We start from the raw sequence: 23,150 nt of genomic DNA, 5'->3' as shown, positions 1-23,150 counted from the left end.
TGATGGGAGGGGATGGGCAGGGCAGCTAAATATAGTGCTGAGGCTAGGGCTCAGTCTGGGAGGGTCTGTCTGCTATTCACTGGGCACCCATCACCCGTGGTGTCCCCTGTCCTTGCTCTGAGCTTGCTGTTTGCCTCTTGCCTGTCTTCAGGCACAGCTCTGATCCCTCTTCGGTTAAGCCTGACCTTGACTGGGCCTCTTGGGAGTCTCTTTTTGCTTAAGATCTCCAATCAGACCTGTAAGTCCTGTGGGTCCTGGGGGTATGGGGGTATGGGGGAGGGGAGGTCTGTGGGTACTGGAGAGGTGAGAGGAAGGTAGGGGGCAGGTGTTCTGGTGAATTTGGGGTTAGGGCTGAGGCCCGGGGCAAAGTCACGAGAAGGACAGTGGGTAAGACCTGTTTGCAACTCAGCCTTGTGCTTAGGAACCGGAATTGAGACCAGGCCCCTGACAGGGGCTATTTTGGGGGCTGGGGCTGAAAACTGCAGTTAAGGCTCCTTTGGGACTGAGAGGGAGTCTGCTCTTCCTCCTTGGCCAGAACCAGAGCCCTTTTCTGTATGAGATGAGAGGCCTTTATAGGAAGGGGCAACTCCCTTCGGGACTGCAGACCCGGCCTGGGGCTGAGGCTGGGCCCGGACTGTGGCCCCGCTAAGGTTCTCCGACTGACCCCTCCTCCCTCCAGGCCTGCCATGTCGGCTGCGCCCGGCCTCCTGCACCAGGAGCTGTCCTGTCCGCTGTGCCTGCAGCTGTTCGACGCGCCTGTGACGGCTGAGTGCGGCCACAGCTTCTGTCGCGCCTGCCTGAACCGCGTGGCAGGGGAGCCCGCGGCGGACGGCACGGTGCTCTGCCCGAGCTGTCAGGCACCCACGCGGCCGCAGGCGCTCAGCACCAACCAGCAGCTGGCGCGTCTGGTGGAGGGGCTGGCGCAGGTGCCGCAGGGCCACTGCGAGGAGCACCTAGACCCGCTCAGCATCTACTGCGAGCAGGACCGCGCGCTCGTGTGCGGCGTGTGCGCGTCGCTCGGTTCTCACCGCGGCCACCGCCTGCTGCCCGCCGCCGAAGCCCATGCACGCCTCAAGGTGCGGGCCCTGGGGTGCCTCCTGCGGGGGCGGGGTTGGATGGGATTTTTGGACCGGTCGCGGCCGGCCCCATCCGGGGCCTGGCCAATCCGGAGGTCGCTGCCTTGACTTTGCATCTGAGCTTCAGGGACCAAGATGCCTGGAGTTGCAGGGGACGAGGGTGGGGCCCGGCGGCTAGGGAATTGGGGGCTGATGAGCTGAAGACAGAGTCTGGTGGAGACCCGAGACTTGAAGTCATGTGCGCGGGGACTGGCCCTGGAGGGATGGGCGCAGCCGCTGGAGTGTGCCTGGAGATGCGGAGGGCGCAGATACAGAGCTGAGTCTGCGGATCTGGGGGCCGAGCCGAGGACTGAGTCGGTGCCCGCGGCCCAGGGGCTCAGGCTCCGCTGCTGGGCGTAGGTCGGGGTAAGAGGGGCTGGGCTGGCCGAGGCCGCTCAGCTGCTGGGCGGTAGCCCTCGCGCCCCTGGAGCCACGGAGCTTTGTGTGCGCGTGATGTTACCATATGGGGCCTAACCCGGGAGGCCAGGGCACGCACCTCTGTGCGCAGTCCCAGGTTGGCACCAAGACCCAAGTCCAGGCTGTTTTTCTAGTTGGAGCCGGAAGTTCCGAACACTTCCGGTGCCCGCACACACCTGTGCGTGCCCCGAGGTTTGCGATCCCCATGGGTGCCCACCAGACACCCAGACACTGGCAAATGGAGACGCAGGTACCCAGGCTCGGCCTTGTCACATGTGTGGCAAATCACACGCATGTAGCTACGGGAGGGTATGTGTCTACACAGGCCCAAGGAGATCTGTCATGAAGCATTTATAGGAAGAGTAAACGACAGGTGCTGGGGCGGGAGGAGGAGGGGTCTGGAGGCATGGAGCAGTTCTCAGTACCCGCGGTGGAGAAGCTGCCACCATCTTCTCGTGATTGCTGCTGTGCTTCAGGAGTGGGGATGGGGCAGGGAGGGGACTTCTGTGAGTTACCTTTGCCCACAAACTGCATTGCACTGCACTTCTCATTGGCCCCCTGATTCTTGTCCTTAGGCTGGCATTTGAGGCCCTCAGACTCCTCCCAGGGGCCCAGCCTCATGGTCCCTCTGACTCCAGCCTTGCCAGTCCAGCCGGGTGCTGGCTGGTGGTCTCCTAGCCCAGCGCAGGCACCTCCTCCTCCCAGGAGCCCTCCCTGCCCAGGCTCACCTCTGCTGATAACCCCAGAACTCCCAACCTTGTCCATTTTTTATCTGCTAAGAGACAACAGAGTCCGTGAAATGGGATGGGGCACCAAGTGGCCCAGGAGCCTTGAGGGGGCAGGTGGGTGGGATAGTCTGTCAGGGTCTGCATCAGCCCAGCCCTAAGCCTCAGGAAAGGGCTAGCTGGAGGTCTGAAGCGGGGATCTCTGAAAGGAGACTAAAGGAGGAGGGGGCAGGAAAGCTGGGGCAGGACTGGATGCCAAGGTCCTTGGTGAGGAAGAAGGGCTGGCTCCAGAGACGTTGTGCCAAGACTTGAGTGGTTGAATGGGATCTGCTAGCACACAGGGCTCGCATCCCCCTGAAGCCATGCTGCCTCCTCCTGTGTGCCTGTGTCATTAGCAAGACTGCCGTGAGCTCAGTACCCGCACCGTAGTCCTCGCATCCCACCCCTGCCTGCCCTCCACGGGATGTTCCAAAAGCCTTTGCCTAGCCACAAACTTTTTGAGCTCATCTGTGGTCTTGAGGTTCTCCCAGGCCTCCAGGATGGTGTCGTGCTTGGTCCCCATGCCTCAGCCCTGTCACCCATGAACCTCCGATGGCTGAGAGCCACCAGGCCCACCCTGTCCTGCAGCAGATGGGGCTGTCACCCTGGAGGATGTCTCCTTTGGGGAGGAGACTGACCTGGCTTCTGGCCATGAAAGCCCTTCATCCAATTCTGTGGCTCCCACGGAGGCAGGTGAAGGGACTCATCAGCAAACAGCGCTTAGAGGGTCTTCTAGTTTCACTAAGTGGGAGCGGGGAGGGGGCAGCCAATTTGTCAGAACCACAGGTGATGTGGAGATGACTGTTCCCATCTTGCAGAAGAGGAAACTGAGGTTGGAAGCCATGGAGGCAGGGCCGTGCACCTCCCAGCAGAGTGACTTTAGCTGGAGGTATTCGGAACTCCCCTTTTGGGAGTCAAACTGACAGACCTAGGGTAGGAGCTGGCCCAGATATGTTTGGTTTGTCCACGCAGAAGATATTTTTATTAAATTGCCTACCCCCAGAGACTACCGGTGTGCAGGGAACATTTTGCTAAGGGTCTGCTTTTAGGTATAGGGTGAAACCCAGGAATAAGGGGAGGCTGCATTTTTTCTTTACACATCCTATGCTAACCCCAGAAGCCTACTGTGTGCCAAGCCCTTACCCCTATGGTGGAGGGGACCAGGCTGCATTTGTGTTTGTCATCTTCACAAAGACCTGTTCTGGAGGGCTGCTTGCTGAACGGATGGAATCAGGGAAGGCAAAGCGAGGGAGGACTTACCTACTTAGACAATGGGAGATGAGGCATTCGAGCCATCAGGATCAGTACTGACAAGGGCTTCTGACCAGTGAGTGTATCTGGGGAGTGGTAGGATGCCAGCCTGGCTGGAAGAGGAGCAGGCATGGAGGCTGAGCCCGAGGGAGCAGGTTAATGTGGGAGGTATGGGTTAAGGTGGGGGAGGTGGTAGCAACGTCACTTCTTTATGTCTTGCCCCCCAGACACAGCTCCCACAGCAGAAGCTGCAGCTGCAGGAGGCATGCATGAGAAAGGAGAAGAGTGTGGCCGTGCTGGAGCATCAGCTGGCAGAGGTGGAGGTGAGGGGCTTAGCATGGAAGAGCCTGGGAACTGGGAGTCCAGGCTGGGGGTCCCCAGCCAAATGCTTTTGCCTATGTGCCCCCACAGGAGACAGTACGTCAGTTCCGGGGGGCAGTGGGGGAGCAGCTGGGCAAGATGCGGTTGTTCCTGGCTGCACTGGAGGGCTCCTTGGACCGCGAAGCAGAGCGTGTGCGGGGTGAGGCAGGGGTCGCCTTGCGCCGGGAGCTGGGGGGCCTGAACTCTTACCTGGAGCAGCTGCGGCAGATGGAGAAGGTGCTGGAGGAGGTGGCAGACAAGCCACAGACTGAGTTCCTCATGGTGAGCACTGGACGGCTTCCCTTTCTGCCCCTCAGCCAGGGTTCAGGCTTCAGAGACCTCATTCCATTGTCAGACAAGGACCTGAGGTCTGGAGAGGGGCAGGGGTGAGCCAGGATCACACCCGGAGGAGGGGTGTGCCCCAAGATGGCCATTAATGGTTCTTTAGGTTGGGCACTGCACAAAGACACTGTAAGTGAGCACCATTCATACCACAGATGTTGTAGGTTTGCCTATTTCTTAGGACAATTTTTACCAGATTGAATTAGTTTCTTGAGGAAGAGGGTACCTTTTTTTTTTTTTTTTCCTCTTCTAATTCACACAGAGGTAAAGGTAGAAGGTAGCTTTGAATTCTGGGTTTCTTTTGTCTTTTCTGATTTTTCCTGACCCTATCCTCAGCCTTTCTGGTGGTCTGCCCCATCCTCAGAAGTCCCTAGTATCCCACCTCCTCCACCTTGCCCCACCTATATCATCTCCATTCTCTTTCTTTGTCTTTCCAGAAATACTGCCTGGTGACCAGCAGGTGAGATCAACCTGGCCCTGCCCCCTTTCCCACCTTGCCCTTGTCTTCCCGGGACACTGGCTGGCTCACCCTCTACTCCCATTCAGTCCACTGTGATTCCCCTGCATTTCATGTGCAACATAGAAACCTGATTTGTCCTTCTCCTCAGGGACCTCCCAGACTGGTGCTGGAGACAGACGTGGGTAGGGACACAGGCATCACTGTGGGCTCAGTACTGCCATGGGGGAAAGAGGGTGGCCGGGGCAGGCTTCCCAGAGGTGTACACCTTAGAGTTGGATGATGAAGAAATGAATGGGAGTTAGCTAGGTAAATAGCTGGTGGAAGAGCATTGCAGGCAGAGGGAATAGCAAGTGCAAAGACTGATAAGAGTGAAGGAAGATGAAGCTGTGGCAGGAGGGGCCAGACTGTGAAAGGTTGGAGGAGCTGGACCTTAACCCAACAGATTTTTTTTTAAAAATGTGATAAAATATACATAACATAAAATTGACCATCTTAGTTACTTTATAGTAACTAAATGTACTTTTTAGTACATTTTAAGTTCAGCAGCACTAAGTACATTCACGTTGTTATGCAACCATCACCACCATCCATCTCCACAACTTTTTCATCTTTCCAAACTGAAACACCAACAGAAGAGTTTTAAGCCAGGGTGTGATGTGGAGGAGATTCTGGAACTCCACCCCAGCCCCGTCCCCCTCTCTTCTGGGGACTGCCTCTTGCCCTGGCCCCACTGGTGCCTCCTCCTCCAGGAAGTCCCTTTGCAGACATCTCCCCCTACCTCCTCACCTCCAGGCTGCAGAAGATCCTGGCAGAGTCACCACCCCCTGCCCGTTTGGACATCCAGCTGCCTGTCATCTCAGATGACTTCAAATTCCAGGTGTGGAGGAAGATGTTCCGAGCTCTGATGCCAGGTATGGGGAGGGGCTCACCTGGGGGTTTTGTGTTTGTAACTGCATGGTTGATGGGATGCCCCAGCTACATACAGAGAGGTCTCCCAATCCTAACTTTCCCCTGGGGTTTCCCTGCATCCTTGTAACTTGTGCTTGGAGAAGGGCCTTGGAGGGCATGGGGTCTCCAGGTGGGTGACCGACGTGGAGAGGACACTGCTTACTGAAAGAGTGCTGCTGCTGACGGCAGCAGGGGAAGCTGGGACCTGGGTTGGAGCCCTGCATGAGCCGTGGCCAGTCCCTGCTCCTGCTGGACAGTGGAGATGATAATCTCTGCTAATGGGGGGCTGAGGACCTGCAGAGCTGGAACCCTGGTGTCAGGGACTGACTTGTGGCTGTGGCTATGGAGGCCCAAGGGTTCAGCCTCCTTTCCCCAAGAGCTAGAGCACACTGGGGCGCTACAGGTCACAGAGCACCGGGACATGCACACATGACTGGTGCAGCCCTCACGGGTGGGAATGGAGGGATCTCTGTTTTATCCAAAAGAAGACTAAGGCCCAGAGACTGGATCAAGACTGATGGAGGTCACACAGCGGAGTGAGGTAGGGACTGACCTAGGACAGGTTTCTTGCTTGTCTCTTGCTCTGGGGCTTTAGATGGCGAATTACACGCCTTGTATCAACTTAATCCTTTCTCCCCACAACACTGGAAGGAGGCAGTTATGGCCTGGTTTTACAGCTAAATACACTGAAGCCCAGGGAGGTGTGATCTTGGGCCCAAGCCAGTAAGCAGAGAGGGGTTCACTTCCCAGGGGTGCTGGGAGGATTGGAGGAGAACAGGTGGGTTGGGAGCAGGCTTGGGGGAGCCAAAGACGCAGTGGCTTGACCCTTCTCCCTCGGCAGCGCTGCAGGAGCTGACCTTCGACCCGAGCACGGCCCACCCGAGCCTGGTGCTGTCCGCCTCCGGCCGCCGCGTGGAGTGCTCGGAGCAGAAGCCGCCGCCGGCTGGAGACGACCCGTGCCAGTTCGACAAGGCGGTGGCGGTGGTGACGCACCAGCTGCTCTCCGAGGGAGAGCACTACTGGGAGGTGGAGGTGGGCGACAAGCCGCGCTGGGCCCTGGGCGTGATCTCGGCGCAGGCCGGTCGCCGCGGCCGGCTGCACGCCGTGCCTTCGCAGGGCTTCTGGCTGCTCGGGTTGCGCGACGCCAAGATCCTGGAGGCTCACGTGGAAGCCAAGGAGCCGCGCGCGCTGCGCACCCCGGAGAGGCGGCCGACGCGCATCGGGATCTACCTAAGCTTCGGCGACGGCGTCCTCTCCTTCTACGACGCCAGCGACGCCGACGCGCTGGAGCTGCTCTTTGCCTTCCACGAGCGCCTGCCCGGGCCCGTGTACCCCTTCTTCGACGTGTGCTGGCACGACAAGGGCAAGAACGCTCAGCCGCTGCTGCTCGTGGGGCCTGACAGCGGCGGGGAGGCCTGAGCTTCCTGTCGGGTTGGGGAGGGGTGCGGGGTCCTGCCCGCCTGGCAGGAGACGGGGTCAGGGGGGCCAGGGTTGAAGGCAGGGCCAAGGGGGTTGGGGACGGGGGACTCCAAGCGTTCTGAGAAGTTGGGGGTTGGCATGAACAGGGACTGCCAGCAAGGGGTTGGGGTGGTGGCAGGGAAAGGGGGATCTGATGTCAGGTCAGTGGGGGACTCGGGTTTGGGAACCAGGGGGCCAGGGGTTCCAGGAAGAAGGAGGTGGGGTTGGGGAAGGGAAAGAGTACTGAGGGGAGGAGCAGGAGAACTCAGTACAGTAAGGAGACCCTGCAGCCTCCCACTCCCCTCTGCTGTGGGGGCCTCTGGTGGGGTCCAGACTCACCATACAGAAAGGCCTTCCACTGGGTGATGATCCTCCAACTTGATCGTGCATCAGAATTGCCTCTTCAAAGCACCTAGCAGTGACCTGTTAAAGCACGGATTGCTGAGTTCCTGATTCCGTAGGTCAGGTGCAGGCCCCAAATTTGCCAACAAGTTCCCGAGTGCTGCTGATGTTGTAGGTCACAAGCAGGCTCCCACCTGAGGAACTGCTGACCTAGCCATCGTCTGTTCAGTCAGATCTCGGTGGTACAGAGTCAGTTATCACAGAGCCACCAGGTACAGAAAACCCAAAATATAGTCCTTCATTCAACAGCCATCTAAAAACTGCCAGAGCCTGTGCTGGGTGAATAAACTGACCCCCAACTGATTGCCCTTGGCCTCTGGAATATGTTCACTGAGTGTCTCGGACTTGGAGGAAATCCCTCTAGTTCCCAACCAAGAGAAAGACCTTGATGCCAGCCCCACCCTGGGCCGGCTGCTTGTGGAGGATGGAGGGCTCCCTGCCTCATTGCCATGCTCCTCCCTCAGTTGGCTCATGGCGGCTTACTTGCTGGTTTTAGCTCAATGGCCCATTTCTTGGGCTCTTGAGTAACCATTGAGGCCAGGAGCAAGAGTCCCTCTTCCCTGGAGGGAGAGGCTTTTGGGGATTCAGGCTGGTGGGATGGAGGTTGCTGCCCCTCCCATCCTAAGGGAGGGTGAAGGCCTGGGGCCATTTGCCATCACCAGCGGGGATGCTGATGTGTGAAAAGGTCTGGTGCCAACGTGGGAATTTTCCTGTGGGGGGTGGGGTGGAGAGAAAGGATTATGGTCAGGGTAGAAAGACCTCAAGTTCTGGCTGGGGGTGCACTCCTGGCTGTGTCTCCCAGGGGAGGTCCTGTGGAACCCTGGGTATTCTGAGACACAGAAGAGAGGTTTAATTTGAGAAGCTCTTTCATGCTAGGAAATAAAACCGTAAAGGAAAAGGATTATTTGGTTGTAAAATCCAGCAGCATTAATAAAAGCGATTATATTCTGACCCCTTCCTCATTAAATCTGTATGAGGAGACAAAGGACCTGTTGCTAAGCAGTGACCTCTCATTGTCTGCCCAGCCTTTGGTCTTGACCTATCAAACCTTTCTGAAATCCCAAGTGTGGTCGTGGGATTCAGTTGCTCAGAACTTTTCAACAATTCCTGGCTGCTGGCAGGAGGAAGCCCGAGCCTTCGGGCACCCTGCTACCCTCTGGCCTCATCTGTGCCTTATGCACACATACGTCTACACTCTGGCCCTACGGAACTCTTGGGGCCCTTGCACCCCCCATCACACAACTCTCTGCTAGGAATGCGTTTTCCCTCCCACTTATCCTACAAGATCCTCCTGAAACCTCACACTTCTTATCCTCTTTGGAGCCCAGCACCTCCTTCCAACCACTGCACTGAATCTTCATCATGGGTGTCTGGGGGAGGGGTGGTGGTGCCCAAAGGCCCCCGGCCCCTTTTTGAGGAAATGGTACTCTGGAAAGCAGATGCCAAGACAGGATTAAATGTACAAGGATTTTTTTGAGGGGAAGACACACCTGTGTGAGAAAATGGGGCTGTCAGATTGTGAGGTCCATTCGATCCTGAGTGAAGGCGAGAGGGAGGGAAGGTTGGGTGGATGTGTCCTCGACTGTTGTGGGCACTCCTTCAGAGAGCTGCCCTCTGTGAGGAGCCCTGCGTGTCCCTGGACTGGGCCTGCCTTTGGGTCTTTGCCAGGCTCGGTCATTGGCCAGGAGCAGCCTGCCAGAACTGGGCTCAGCACAGATACAGGGACGGGTTTCACATCTCTTCAGCTGCTGCTTCATGTGTTGGAGTTATATTGGGAAACTTTCTTTTATTGGAGTTACAGCAGGAAATTTCCTTTTCATAGCCTCCACAGATTCTTTCTGCGTGGCTTGAGCTTTGTGCATTGAGGGGAATGACACGGTGACCTTGCCCCTGGCTGACTGAGTGAGAGACAGCATCCCTGAGCCAAAGGCAGTCATGTGGCAAGTTTATGGAACCTCTGCCTGATCAGGATGTTCCTTGCTGGATGCGGGCCGCCTGGTCCAGCCATAACTTTCCTGGAGGTGTAGGAAGGTGAGATGGGAACAGAGATGTGGATCCCTCCAGCAAAGAATCAAAATCTCCTCCTTTAGTACTTGCCCCTCATGGAGACTCTGGGAACCCAGCACAACTGGCTGCAGAGAGGTTTCCTGTGCTTCCTGACTTCCCCATGTGCACGAAAAACTGACACCTGCCAGGGCCAGGGTGAACCACAAGCAAAACCACTTACCGAGAGCTTGTTATATGTTAGTGACTTTATATTCCATATCTCATTTCTCTCTCTTATCCTCACAACCCTTGGCCTGATGCTAGGCTCGCTTGCTGTAAAGGACGGACCATGGGTGCACAGTGCATCCTGGAGCAGCATCTTTAGACCAAGATTCTTCTTGATAATGAAGGCAGTGGTGGGAAAATTGTATAAGTCAACCAATAAGTTGATTAAAAATATCATGTTCATATCAAAAGAAACATATTATGGGGTCCAGAATTTACATGAATCTTTGGGATTAAACAGATGTCCAGAAAGTTTTGCACTGACGATGGCTGTTTGGAATCTAGACTTTCAGATCCTTAGGGATGTGAGTTCTTAAAATTATTTTAAAAATTTGAAAAATAGTGCATGAATATACTTAATATTTTACAAGGGGCAAGTTCTCTGACCAGGCTCCCAAATCCTAATTTCTTCTCTTCTTCTCTCATCAGAAATAATCCCTGTTGTCTGTATGGGGGGTAGTTTTCCAGTACTTTCTGTACAGATATGTGTCCCACAGAAAATATATTATACTGTTTTTCTTTCTGTATAAATGATGCCACACTCTGTATGAATATGACATTATTCTACATATTCTGCAACATGCTTTTTTCATTCAGTCATACAGTCAGGAGATCTGTCCATGTTACTGTACAGAGTGTACCTTCTTTTTAACTAAGATATTTCTAACTGGAGTTTGAACCTTGAACCCTAGCTTGTTTAGAACCTCCTGGGTTCAATGAAAGCACGCCTTACACAGGTCGTGCTTCAGGACGGTACAGAGTGCTTTCAAATCTGTGCTGATCCTCCTGGAGGACTGGGGGGAAATTGAACTTTTGTCTCCATCTTACTAGAGAAAACTGATAGATGGTGCCGGGTTTGGAGCCCAAGTCTGTTTCTCTCCAAATCCTGGCCTTTCTTCATCTGGTCCCCCACACAGTCATTATTTAACCCTCATCTTAAAAGAAATCTGAAGAAGTTTTGGAGGGAGGGATGTGACAGTGACTTTGAAGTCCTTAGAAAGAATACTGTGCTTGTGAAATTGAAGGTAATCATAGCCAACCTAAGCTGTTGCTACTGGTTTAGGGGCTTTTTCCTGAGAACAGAGTCTGAGCAGAGAATGTAAGAAGGCTGGGGGGAGCCGGCAGTTTCAGGAAAGGACTCAAGATCCAGGAAATACCCCTTGTTCAGTTGCCCAAGGCCTGGATGAATGTATAGAAACAATTTCCTCTGTGTAGATGTGTTTTCTTTTCCTTCAAACCATCATGAAACTTTGTGAACCAAATAGTATGAGATATAATGTCAAAGAGTTTTTAGTGAAATGGGACATACTCATGATATAAGTGAGAGATAACAAAAAAAAGTGTTATCTCAAATTATGTATCCACCATGGTTACAGTTGTGAGAAAAAATTTCTCTGGAAAAAAAAAAAAGACAAAGAAATGGCAAAACGTGTCGCCAATGGAATTCCTGGTGATTTAACTTTTTTTCTTTCTATTTATTTATTTAAAATTTTTCTTCTGTATCTGCTGTCTCCCCATTTTTGGTGGTGAGCAGGTGCCACCTGGATGTCCACAAAGTGGAGGAAGGAGGGCTCAGAGAGAGATATCCCATGGGACCACACTCAAGCGTGCTTTTGGGCGGGGACCATCAAAGCTTGTTTTTCTCCCAGACCAGTGAGGTTACTGACACTCAGAGATGGTAACACAAGCAGGAAGTGGTAAAGCTGATTCTCTCTAACTCAGAGCTGGTTTACAGCTCAAGGCCATGAAGTAAATTCTGTTTCTGGAAGGGATGTTCTCCAACAATAACTTGATGGTTTTCCTGGGACAGCCTTGGCATTCATCAGTGACTCACCCATGAAAACGTTATTCTCTTTTTGGTACGCCCACAATCCTGCTGACTCAGTCCAGGAGAAGGGCTTTAGGTCCTGCTCTTGGAGACCTGAGGGACTCGCAGGTCCTTAGCATCTCTTGGACGCTTACTCATTTTCATAATGGAGAATGAGTTCATCTCAGGCTCAAGAAGAGTCTTTCAGGAATTTAATTTTATTTTGTCTTCATTATATTTATTTTTACCATGACCTTCTATTCAAAACCAAATGACACTGGTTTTTATTTATGGTTTTGATGTAATATTAACTTTAAAAATACACTGTTTTCGGGAGAAAGCACTCGCCTCCTCCCCCCTGAGGGTGAAGGATGTGGGCACTGGACACTGAATCTTGTCAGCCACTGGTGGAGGGTGGCTCCACGGGGTTTCATCCCCCTGAGCTTCTAATCTGCTTTCATAAGGGCAAGGTCACCTTCCGAGATTTCACAGAAAGCCCTCAGGCAGAGAGAAGCAGTGATAGTGTTGGGAAGTCCCCAAGCACACTGAGGTGTGAGGCCCAAGGGACCAGTGGATGTCAGTCACACCCTCCAACTCCAACTGGCTTAGAGCCTCTGAGCCTCACAGGGCTTCCTGAAGTTAAAGTGGCTGCTAGGGGAGGTCTTCTAGAGGATTCTCAGTTCTTGGATGTGGGCAAGAGAGAAGCGGAGAGGCAAGGGGACATGTTGGACTTACGTGGGAGGGACATAGCAGCAAAGCAGGCTCCCTGGGCGTTCCCTGTGGCTGAGCCACCCCTGCTGTGAGGACTGAGTTACCTCTCTGGCCCTGCTTGCACCTATGTCCTGGAGTGACACTGCGGGCCTGGAGAAGGGAGTGTGTAGGTGGCTTCATGCACCACTAGGCCTTTCCCTGGATCACAGGTCCTGAAGGCAAAATGGATTTCCCAAGAATGATTAGGGGCTAGGCCAGTACGTCTGGGTTTCTGGGAGGGGAAGGGAGACTGAAGGGCAGACGTTGAGTCTGGGGACCTGGCAGATGGGCTCAGCACTGCTTATACAGGAGTGAGGAAGCAGGTCGATGTTCTGGCTTTACATTATGATGACTATTATAAATGCTGTTCATGGCTGAGCTATGTAATGTATTTTGATTTTGTTTTCTTTCTTGCGTAACGTTAAAAAAATATATATATAGGTACGGGGGATTGAACCCAGGACCTTGTGCATGCTAAGCATGTGCTCTACCACTGAACTATTTCCCTCTCCGTCGTTTGTCTTTTTCAATGGATAACTTTCTGTTTTCTCTCTGGTGAGTGATTGTCTTTTTTTCTTCTCCTTATTTCTCTCAGTGGCTTTCACTAATTCAGTCACCAGTTGTCTGAATCTCCTCGAGGTACATCCAGACACATTGGGGGTTCCAGCCAGTGTGGTATCTGTCGAGCTCATCTTCTATCTCTCTGTCTTCTAGGCCACAACCCCCAAGGTCATCACCCGCCCTTGTCCTGGTACAGAGACCACAGCTTTTTTTTTGTTTTTTAGCTTATTTTTCAAGCCACAGCAGTCTGGTTTCCACATGCCACGCCTCTGCAACCGCCTTTTGGTGTTTGTGTTGCTAAACTCAGTGGACATGCTTCTGTTTTCATCCTTATGTCTCAGCGTGTTTCACATGGCAGACAGCTGACATCCTTGAGGCAGTTTCTTCACTCTTGCTTTTCATCTGTCTCTGCCTTGGTTTTCATCCTCCCAGCAACAGATCCTGAGACAAGGACTCAGGTCTAAGGAGGGAGGTGCAGGGATCCCTGGCTGAGGGGTGGGGAGGGAAGGCAGCCAATAAAGGGTGCACTTTTAAGTTTTATTTAATTTTAATTTTTATTTATTTTATTTTTTAAACTGAGATATAGTTGATTTATAATATTAAATTAGCTTTAGGTGTACAACAGTTATTCAAAATTCTTATAGATTATACATCATGTATAGTCTTTATATTTCCTGTGCTGTACAATATATCCTTATTGCTTATTTGTTTTATATATAGAGTTTATACCTCTTAATCCTCTTCCCCTCTTGTGCTCCTTCCCTCTTCTCTCTCCCCAGTGGTAACCACCAGTTTGCTCTCTATACCTGTGAGTCTATTATTTCCTTTTTGTTATATTCACTACTTTGTTTTATTTTTTAGATTCCAGAAAGTGTGCAGTTTTTCTCATCCCCAACCCCCCCAGTTTTATTGAGGTATAAGTAATAAATAAAAACTGTATATGTTTACAGTGTATAGTAATGTTTTGATATATGTATACATTGTGAAATGATTAACCATAGGCAAGCTAATTAACATAGCCATCATCTCACATAGCCATCTTTTTATTTTTTTTGTGGTGAGAACATTTAAGATCTTTCTCAGCAAATTTTAAGTATACCAGATAGTATATTAACTGTAGCTACCAAGCTGAACATTAGATCTCCAGAAGTTATTCATCCTGCATAATTGAAACTTTGAACAAAAGATGCATTATTAAGTCAGTCACCTCAGTGAGTCACTGGACCTCAATCCAGAGGGAAAACTCTGGGAAATAATAAAAAACACATACCTCAGAATTATCCCTTCTAAGGTGTGAGGGAGCTAGGTTATTGATATACCAACTTCTGAAATTAATTGGTTGAAAGCCACTTTGGGGAGGGGGTGGGTGTTGATTTCTCTGCATTTCTAACTTAATGGGTTGTGGGCCTAGCAGCCATCTGGAAGTTGACCTGCAGGGTCTGCGGGTGTTAAGATCTGAAGGATTTGAGGGCAGGGTGCTGACAGTGTCTGCTACACTCCCAAAATAGAATGTAAAGTCTGTGAGGGCAGGGACTTTGCATTTTTTGCTCATTTCTAGATCCTCAATGCTTGGCACATAATAGTTGCTTAATATGTAGTATTTGATGAATAAATTGATGAGTCAATAATTCATGAATTCAATTGTAAGGGTCCAGCAAGAGACTAAGCAAACTACAGTAGTAGATACTGTGGAAGCTAAACATTTCAGGTTAATAAACCTCACTTTTATATGGAAAGGGGAAAGCAAGCAGTACCTTTATAGTAGTAAAGAGAAACTTAGGAACAATTCAGTTTTGCAAAATCACGGAACTCAAATGAAATCGCTGAGTCCTTAATAGTGCCACTGAGCTGCTGGCTACCCAGCTCTGGAGACCCACTTCTGTTTTTTTGTTCTGTGATCTGCTATATTGGCTATTGTTTGAATTGGGATCTCTATTAATTTGCAGCCCAAAGCAACCCAACAGATATAAGCTCTGTTGTAAAAACTTGGTATATAATTACACAACTTTTATGGGCTTCAGTTTCTTCACCTGCAAAATGGGGACAATAATATCTTCTTTGTAGGATTTCTATGAAGATTAGATGAGATAACACAAGGAAAGCACTTAGAATTGTGCCTGGCACAGAATGAATTCTCAGTCAATATCAGTTGTTGTTAGTGTTTTATTATTATTATTTAAAATTAAATTTATAAAAATATAATTATTTAAAATTATAATACATATTTAAAATTATAATTATACACATAATTTTATAATTATATATAATTATAAAATTATAATTATACACATAACTATGTGTTAACTATTTGTTCTAAGTTCTTACAATATTTAATTTTCAAAATTAGGCATTTTTAGTTGCATTTTTGATATTTTCTAATTTTTAACCTTAACGTATAGTGATCAGAGAACATGGCATGTATCATTTCTGCCATTATGTGGCATGAAATTGGGATGGTTTTTGTAAAATGTGCTTTAGTGCATAAAAAACTGTATGTCTAAGAGTTAATCTTCCACATACATCTATTAATGCTACCTCATTAGTTGTCTTGTTCAGATCAATCACTTAAATCCCATATCTAGAACTGAACCTGAACTTGTTCTCCATTTCTACTTTCTAAATGTTTCCAAGATCCACCTCTCCCTCCTATGTTCTAACTGGACATGATCCTAACATTTTCTCAAATTCCAGTTTGTTTCTAGACTCAGTAATTTATCTCTGAGACCCTCCTATTCTCTACCACCAAATAACTTTTTTTTTAATGAAGATACTGGGGATTGAATCCAGGACCTCGTGCATACTAAGCATGTGCTCTACCACTGAGCTATACCCTCCCTGCTCCCCCCAATAATTTTCTTTATCAAGATTCTGGGGGAAAAAAACCTCCAGCCCATGGCTTTTCTATCACCAGTGGTGGCCCCACTTTTAAACCAAACTTCCTCTTGCTGTGTCTGTGAGCAGGAAGTGTCTAAAACCAGATGTTCCTCTTTTCTAGATGCCATCAAGACCCAGCCTCCTCCCCTCCCCTGACCATTGCCCTGACACTCAGCTTTTAACCACATGATTGCTCTAGTTTGCTGTTGCAATGGTTCTTACACTTTTCTAACTGCAGAGCATTTTTTTAGAGTAAAAACCTCTATGAAACCATCCACTATTGCTTAACTAGGCTTTGTTGGCATATTTATGACCAGAGAAAGGAGTTTTCAATGTGAACTAAAGAGGTAGGGGCTAAACCGGTCCTGCAATAGGATCTTCGATCCTTCTTGCTATTATTTCCTTCTTTCTACCCCTTCTTTGCTCCCTGGACAAGTGGAAGGTGTTCTTTGTCTTGTCCAAGGCTGAAGTTTCAGTTACTTATTTATTCCATCAACATTTGCTAAGCTCCTTTTAATGTGGCATGTACCATGCTCAGTCTTGGGAATGTACATTTAGATAATTTAAAATTATTGCCTTCACAGACTCACAGATAGAGAACAAACTAGTGGTCACCAGGGAGGGCAGGGAGGGACAATACAGGGGTGGGGAAGAGAGAAATACAATCTGTTGGGTATGAGATTGGCTACAATTGTACAACACAGGGAATATAGCCAATATTTTGTAATAACTGTAAATGGAGTGTAACCTTTAAAAATTGTATCAAAAATGTTATCTTCAATAAGCAAAATAGTAGGAGAAATAGTTTCTTAAACAATAAGATCACAGTGTGAGAACTGTTAACAGAGCTGTACCCAAGACAACCTGGGTCTGAGTAGGAAAATCAGGCAGGCTTCTCAGAAGAGGTGACAGCTTGAGTTTGTCCTTGGAGAGCAAGCAGGAGTTTCTGAGGATGACAAAAAGAAGAGAAGGAAGGCACTCTGGACATGTTCAATGGTGGACTGTACTAGTTTTCTAAAGCTGCGTAACAAATGACCCCAGACTTAGTGGGTTAAAATAACAATAATCATTGTTAGTGGAAATGCAAAATGGTACAGTCACTTTGTGAGATAGTTTGGTGATTTCTTACAAAACTAAACATACTCATGGTGCAATCCAGCAATGGTGCTCCTTGGTATTCACCCAAAGGAGTTGAAAACTTGTGTCCGCACAAAACCCTGCATGTGGATATTTATAGCAGTTTTATTCATAATTGCCAAAACTTGGAAGGAACCAAGATATTCTTCAGTAGGTGAATGGATAAATAAACTGTGGGGCATCCAGACAATGGAATATTACTCAGTGTTAAAAAGAAACAAGCTATCAAACCATGAAAAGACATGAAGAAACCTTACATGCATATTACTAAGTGAAAGAAGCCACTCTCAAAAGGCTACATACTGTATGATTCCAACTATATAACATTCTGGAAAAGGAAAAACTATGGAGACTGTAAAAGTATGACCGGTGGAGGATGTTGATTAAGGGGAAGCTGTGCATATGTGCGGGTAGCAGGTATGTGGGAAATCTTCATACCTTCCCCTCAATTTTGCGGTAAACTTCAACTGCTCCAAAAAGCAAAGACTTTAATTTTTTAGAAAAGAACTCCCAAACTCAACAATAATTATTTCTTTTTTTGGAGGGAGGGGTAATTAGGTTTATCTATTTATTCATTACTTTTAATGGAGGTACTGGGGATTAAACCCGGGACCTCATGCATGCTTGGCATGCACTCTACCACTGAGCTATAACCTCCCCCCAACAATAATTATTTCTTATCTCCCATGATTTCTGTGGGTCAGGAAATTGGGGATGGAGTGAGTAGTTCTAACCCAGTGTCTCTCATGGGGTTGTGGTCACATGTCACCCAGGGCTGCAGTCATTTGAATGCTTGACTGGGGTTGAAGGATCCACTTCCAAAGTAGCTCACTCACATGGAGTGTGAGTTGGTACTGGCTATTGGTGGACAGCCTCAGTTCTTTTCCACCAAGGTCTCTGTACAGGATAGCTTGAGTGTTCTCCCAGCATGGTGGGTGGCTTCTTCCAGCCTCCAGAGAGAGAGGGAGGGAGGGAGAAAGAGAGGGAGGGAGGGAGAAAGAGAGAGAGAAAGAGAGATAGAGAGAGAAATCATAATCCAAGGGAGCAAGACCAAAGCTGAAAAGCCTTGGGAGTCACACACCTTCACTTCTGCTGCATTCTATTGGTCACACAGGTCAGCCATGCATCAGCTTGGAAGGGGATTACACAGGGGTATGAATATTAGGAGAAGAAGATTGTTAGAGGCCATCTTGGATGCTGGCTACGATATACGGCATGCTAAGTGTAACTGATATATTATGCTTGGGGTGTAAATGATTAGAAATGAGTCTGAAAGCTATTTGTGAACTAAATTGTCAGGATCTACTGAGTCTGACTTTTAGCTGTTGGTGGTAGGGAAATATTGAAAGATTTTTAAGAAGGCACGTAGAGGGTTGAATTGTCCTTTTTCTATCTAAATTTGGCAACAAGAACTGTCCAATAGTCTAAATAAGACCCCTGATATTCTCTGCTCTTTCTTTGGGTTGTTTGATACCTCATGTAGGTTTACACACATCCTGTCTTTCAATTTTGGGTTGGACTGCCTTTTGGAAACTGTGTCATGTATCTGCTTGGATATTCTCCCACTAGATAAAATTTAAAATCTCTGTATCAATCTCTGTACTTTTGGTTACAAATGAAAAATTCAACTCAAAATGACTTAAGGAATGAAAAGAATTCATTGAGTCATGCAACTGGAAAGTCTAGCAGTGGAGAGGCTTTCAGGTGTGGTTTGATCCAGTTTCATATTTTCAAGAAGATTCTGGCTCTATTTCTGTGATGTGTTGGTTCATCCTCAGGTGGACTTTCATTACAGTAGCAGAAAGGGCCACAGTCATTCCAAGTTTAATATTACACTGGAAAGCAAAAGCAGCGTCTTTCTCAGATCCACTTTGGTCTCTCTTAGGTCACCTGACTATCCCTAAACCAATCACAGAAGTCAAGGATGTGGAATATACAAACTGGCTTGGTTTAGTTCACATGCTCCACCCTTGGAACTGGGGATGAAGTCATTTTTTCCAAAACCACATAGTCCTCCAAATGGGAATTGAAAGTTGCTGAGAAGAGGGAAACTGAACACTAAGGAGGCAAACACAAGTGTCCAACACAAAATCAAAACTGTGATGTGGGTCATCTAAACAACATGTACTGAACACCAAAGATAATATTGGGCCCTGGATAGAGCCAATATCCAAGTGAGGTAGAGTATATTATTCTCTGGGAACATAAACTCTCTGAGGGTAGGGATTTCTTCCTGTCTTATTCACATCTATGTTCTCAGAGCCTGGAGCAGCACCTGGCACCTAGTAGGTATTTAGTAAATATTTGTTGAACAAATAGTCTGGAGGAAAGATAGATGTATGTGTAATTCACCATACCATATAAGATCCAGCTCTGGCTCTAGGGACTTTGGGAGGACAGGGCTGTGATCTACTCTTTCACTTCTCCTCCTTCTTGTCTCCCTTCTTCTGGTGTAGCTCCTCCAGGTGAGAGACTGGGAGGAAAGAGTTGGAGAGATAGCAGAGAGTTCCTCATGAGCCGGGCTGCCTATCGGTGGTCGGAGGTGCCCCCAGTCTCACTTGTGTGCAGGCTGGGTCCATCTGCTCATGGTCCTCAGGATCCGAGGTTCACGGTGTTCCTGGGGGTGATATTTAGCTTTACCACAGGCCCCTTCTTTGCTGAGGAGCTGCTTGGAGTGGATAATTCCTGCCTCTCCAGGCTGAGCCATTCTCTAACCCTTGTTCCTTCATTTGGAACCATGAAGTCCCCATTTCTCCCTGTTTCTTGGTCTTATTTAAGCCACACAAAACTTTTCTGGAGGAAACCTCTTTTACATGGAGCCTTTCTTCAAACCCCAAAGCCCTGAATATGGAGGCCCTGAAGCCGAATGTGACAGTAACGCTACAGCATCGGGTCAAGGATCAGGTCAGGAACAAGGTTATTTGTCAAAGGGGACGAGATGTTTCATCCAGAAGATATTTAGTAAAATGGTAATGATAATGTGGCAGAGACAGCTAGTTGTCTCCTAGTAGCTGTCTTCCTCGTCTTCCTTTAGTAATTCAACTCCAAATTTTAGCCAGGAATGTGGCTATTTAGAATAAAGACTATATTTCCCAGCTTTCTTTGCAGCGGTGTGTGGCCACGCGACTAAATTCTGGACAAAGAGATGGGAAGGAACATGATATGTGTAACTGTTGGGTCACACCCTTAAAGGAAAGAGTCACACCCACCACGTTCTCTATTTTTCCTGCCAGCTGAAGGGTGGACATGGTGGTGGGCCATCTTTGATGGGGTAGATGAAGAAAGTACCTTGGGAGCAACTTGCTAGAAGGAGCCTGGCTCTCCACACTGTGGCTCCTCTCTACCTCCCTGGACTGTCAACAGGACAGTCTGGCTTAAGCCTCTGAGATTTTGGGTCTTATTACAGCAGTTGAATCTCACCCTCAACTAATACAATGACCACTGGTCGGGCACATCCTACATGCCAGGCACTGTGCTAAGCTTTTCACATACATTATTTAATTTTATCCTTACAATTTTGTTGTTGTTATGTAGTGCATCAGTTGGAGCCTTTGGGGCAAAAATAACAGAAACAGACTAACAAGAAAAAAATGGAAGGAAATAGGGTGACTTAAAGAATGGAAGAGAGGGTTAAAAGACAGACTCAGAGAGGACAGAAACCATGGCTTTGGAGGTCCTACCAGGAGAGGAATACACCAAATGTTATTTTCTACCGTTGCATCACTGTGCTCAAAATTCAAATTAAAACTAGACAGTCTGGCGGGGGTGGGTGGAGAAACAGCTCAGTAGAGCGCACACTTAGCATGCATGAGATCCTGGGTTCAATCCCCAGCAACTCCACTGAAAAACAAAATTGTTAAAAAAAAAAGAGAGTCTGCTTGGCTGAGCTTTGGTCAAGAGACTACCCATTTAGTTAAGGAAGTATGAGGCACCTTAACTTACCTTGACTTGCTGTCGCACTACGACTGTATACAATGGTGGAGAGGTAATTGGCCAACATAAAATTGGGTGTTATTAGTTAAAGAAAGAAGGAATAGATATTGAGTAGCCTAAAAACAACAAATGTTCACTATTGGTAAGTAATATAATTTCTAATTGTATTGTAAGGATAATGAGGCTCAGAGAGGTGAGTCACACAGCTAGTAGAAAGCAAAGCTAGCGAATGAACCAGAGTCAACTGCCATGCTCTTAGCCATGATGCCATGTGGCTTTCAGCTGACTCTGACCAGGTATATATGTGTTTCACTCTCCACAGAGCAGTTCTGTGCCCAGTTGGCTTTCCACTGACTGATGGTGCTTGGAAGAGGGTATAAACGTGGATCTAATGGAGTCCTTTTCCCTGTTGATTCTTGGCCTCATTTGGCCACACACTTGGGGCACGCTTTAACAACAGAACGAAATACCTGAAGTGGGGATTGTTGAATCACGGACATGTGGTTGTCATTCCTACAGGCTGCTTTATCTTAAACACCGCCTGGAAGGATACACGTGGTCCAGACAGCGATCAATGGGCTCCCGGTGTATGAACACGTTCCTCTTCTCTAGTGCTTGGCAAAGAACAAAACCCGTTAACTGCCGGGATCCTTTGAATCCACCAACATGGAATAGTAATTGTGAGAAGAACAGCTGCATTTCCTGCAGGCTTGATTGTCTGCCAAGAATAGAGACCTGTCCGAATTTCTACAGGAAGATGGGGGCTTGGTGTGAAGATACCTGGGGCTCAGGTGTGAGGATGTGTGGGGGATGGACTAATAACTGAAAAGCACCCCCAGAACCAGGCTGTTCTTCACCTCTTTCTCAGAGGCTGTGCTCCCTCACAGCATCTCTACTCCTCGCTGTGAACAGGCTCCGTGCCCTTTCTGTTACTTCTGCCCCTTTGTAACTCAGTTTGCCGCAGGCAGTGCTCCCGTATTCTAGGCGGGGCATTCACGGAGGGAGGTGTCAGGCGCTCTGTCCATCAAAGCCGTCCTTACCTCTCATTGGTCAGAATGGGGTCGCATGGCCCCTTGCTGCGGGGCGGGCTGGGAAAGCCGGTAGACAGCTGTTCCGGCCTCCATTGGAGAGAAACACAGGAACGCGGGATGGAGTTGACTTGCTATAAAGCACCTTGCTCTGGAGGTGGAAATCCAACCAACCTTCCCCGGGTGGTTGAGACAAAATTTATAAAATGGCTCAAAACTATAAAACTCTGCAAACATTGGCTTCAAAATAGAACGCATGTGGTACAATCCATCTGGGGAGTCTTTTGGCATTATGAACCATCCGGAAGTGTGCATCTAACTGGCCCCAGCCATTTCATCTTAAAAATTATACCTGAAGAAAAGAATTCTAAAGATGTAGGAAGATCTATATCTGTATCTATGTCTATATCTGTATCTAGATCTAGATATAGATATATAAAAGCTGTATGTAGAAAGTTGTTTAATGAAGCATTGCCCTAAAATAGCCAGATACTAAAGTTTCTCAACTTAATGGAATTTTGTTTTTTTGTTTTTGTTTTTGTTTTTTTAGATTTTTAAAAAATTGGAGTGTAGTTAATTTACAATGTTTCAGGTGTACAGGAAAGTGATTCAGTTATATATATATATATATTTTTCAGATTCTTTTCCATTGTATGTTTTTATAAGAAATTAAATATAGTTTTCTGTGCTATACAGTAGGTCTTTGTTGTTTATATATTTTATTAATGGAATCTTTTATACCCACTAAAATGATAAGTACTGTAAAACTACGTGAAATATTTGTGCTAAAATATTAAGTGACAAAATTGATCCAGAATCAAACCTACCCTATAATGACACGTTTGTAAATAATATCTGTGCTGAAAAGCTGATATATTTTGGTGGTGGGACTGTGTGTGTTTGTTGTTGTTGTTGTTGTTGTTGTTTTCTTTAATATTGCCATAATACTGTTTGTATAGTTAATACAGTTAGAAGAAAAAAATAATTACAGTGTCTTCCTAGGCCTGCCCCGGCCTCTCAGAGGTTGAACAGAGTCAGCTCCTAGGACATATATGACACACTCTCTGGAAATAACCTGTCCTGCAGGGCTGGGGAGTTGTGGTTGCTCTTTGACATTTGCATCTATCCCTCTCACTTCCAGGAGCAAAAGAATCTGCATAAAAGAACTTCTTGTTCTTCTCCTCCTGAGTAGGAAGTACAACTTTCTGTTCTAGTCCAAGATTAGTAGTTTTCACCCCTGTTCTGCCCAGGTCAGGTCCTGAGTTACTTCTG

At 48.1% G+C, this 23,150-nt stretch overlaps 1 protein-coding gene across 1 annotated transcript; it reads left to right on the top strand.

The window, feature by feature from the left end:
* TRIM72 (tripartite motif containing 72) lies at positions 1–8,468 on the top strand. Its single transcript, XM_074346026.1, has 7 exons — positions 1–238; positions 680–1,076; positions 3,775–3,870; positions 3,959–4,189; positions 4,687–4,709; positions 5,502–5,620; positions 6,499–8,468. The coding sequence occupies exons 2-7, from the start codon at positions 687–689 to the stop codon at positions 7,074–7,076; spliced, it is 1,437 nt and encodes a 478-aa protein (XP_074202127.1). The 5' UTR covers positions 1–238; positions 680–686; the 3' UTR covers positions 7,077–8,468.
* Positions 8,469–23,150: the final 14,682 nt, after the last annotated feature.

Source organism: Camelus bactrianus, chromosome 18 (assembly GCF_048773025.1).
Source record: "Camelus bactrianus isolate YW-2024 breed Bactrian camel chromosome 18, ASM4877302v1, whole genome shotgun sequence".
NCBI lineage: Eukaryota > Metazoa > Chordata > Mammalia > Artiodactyla > Camelidae > Camelus > Camelus bactrianus.
The sequence above is the reverse complement of the archived record's forward strand: the minus strand, read 5'-3'. Positions and strand labels throughout refer to the sequence as shown.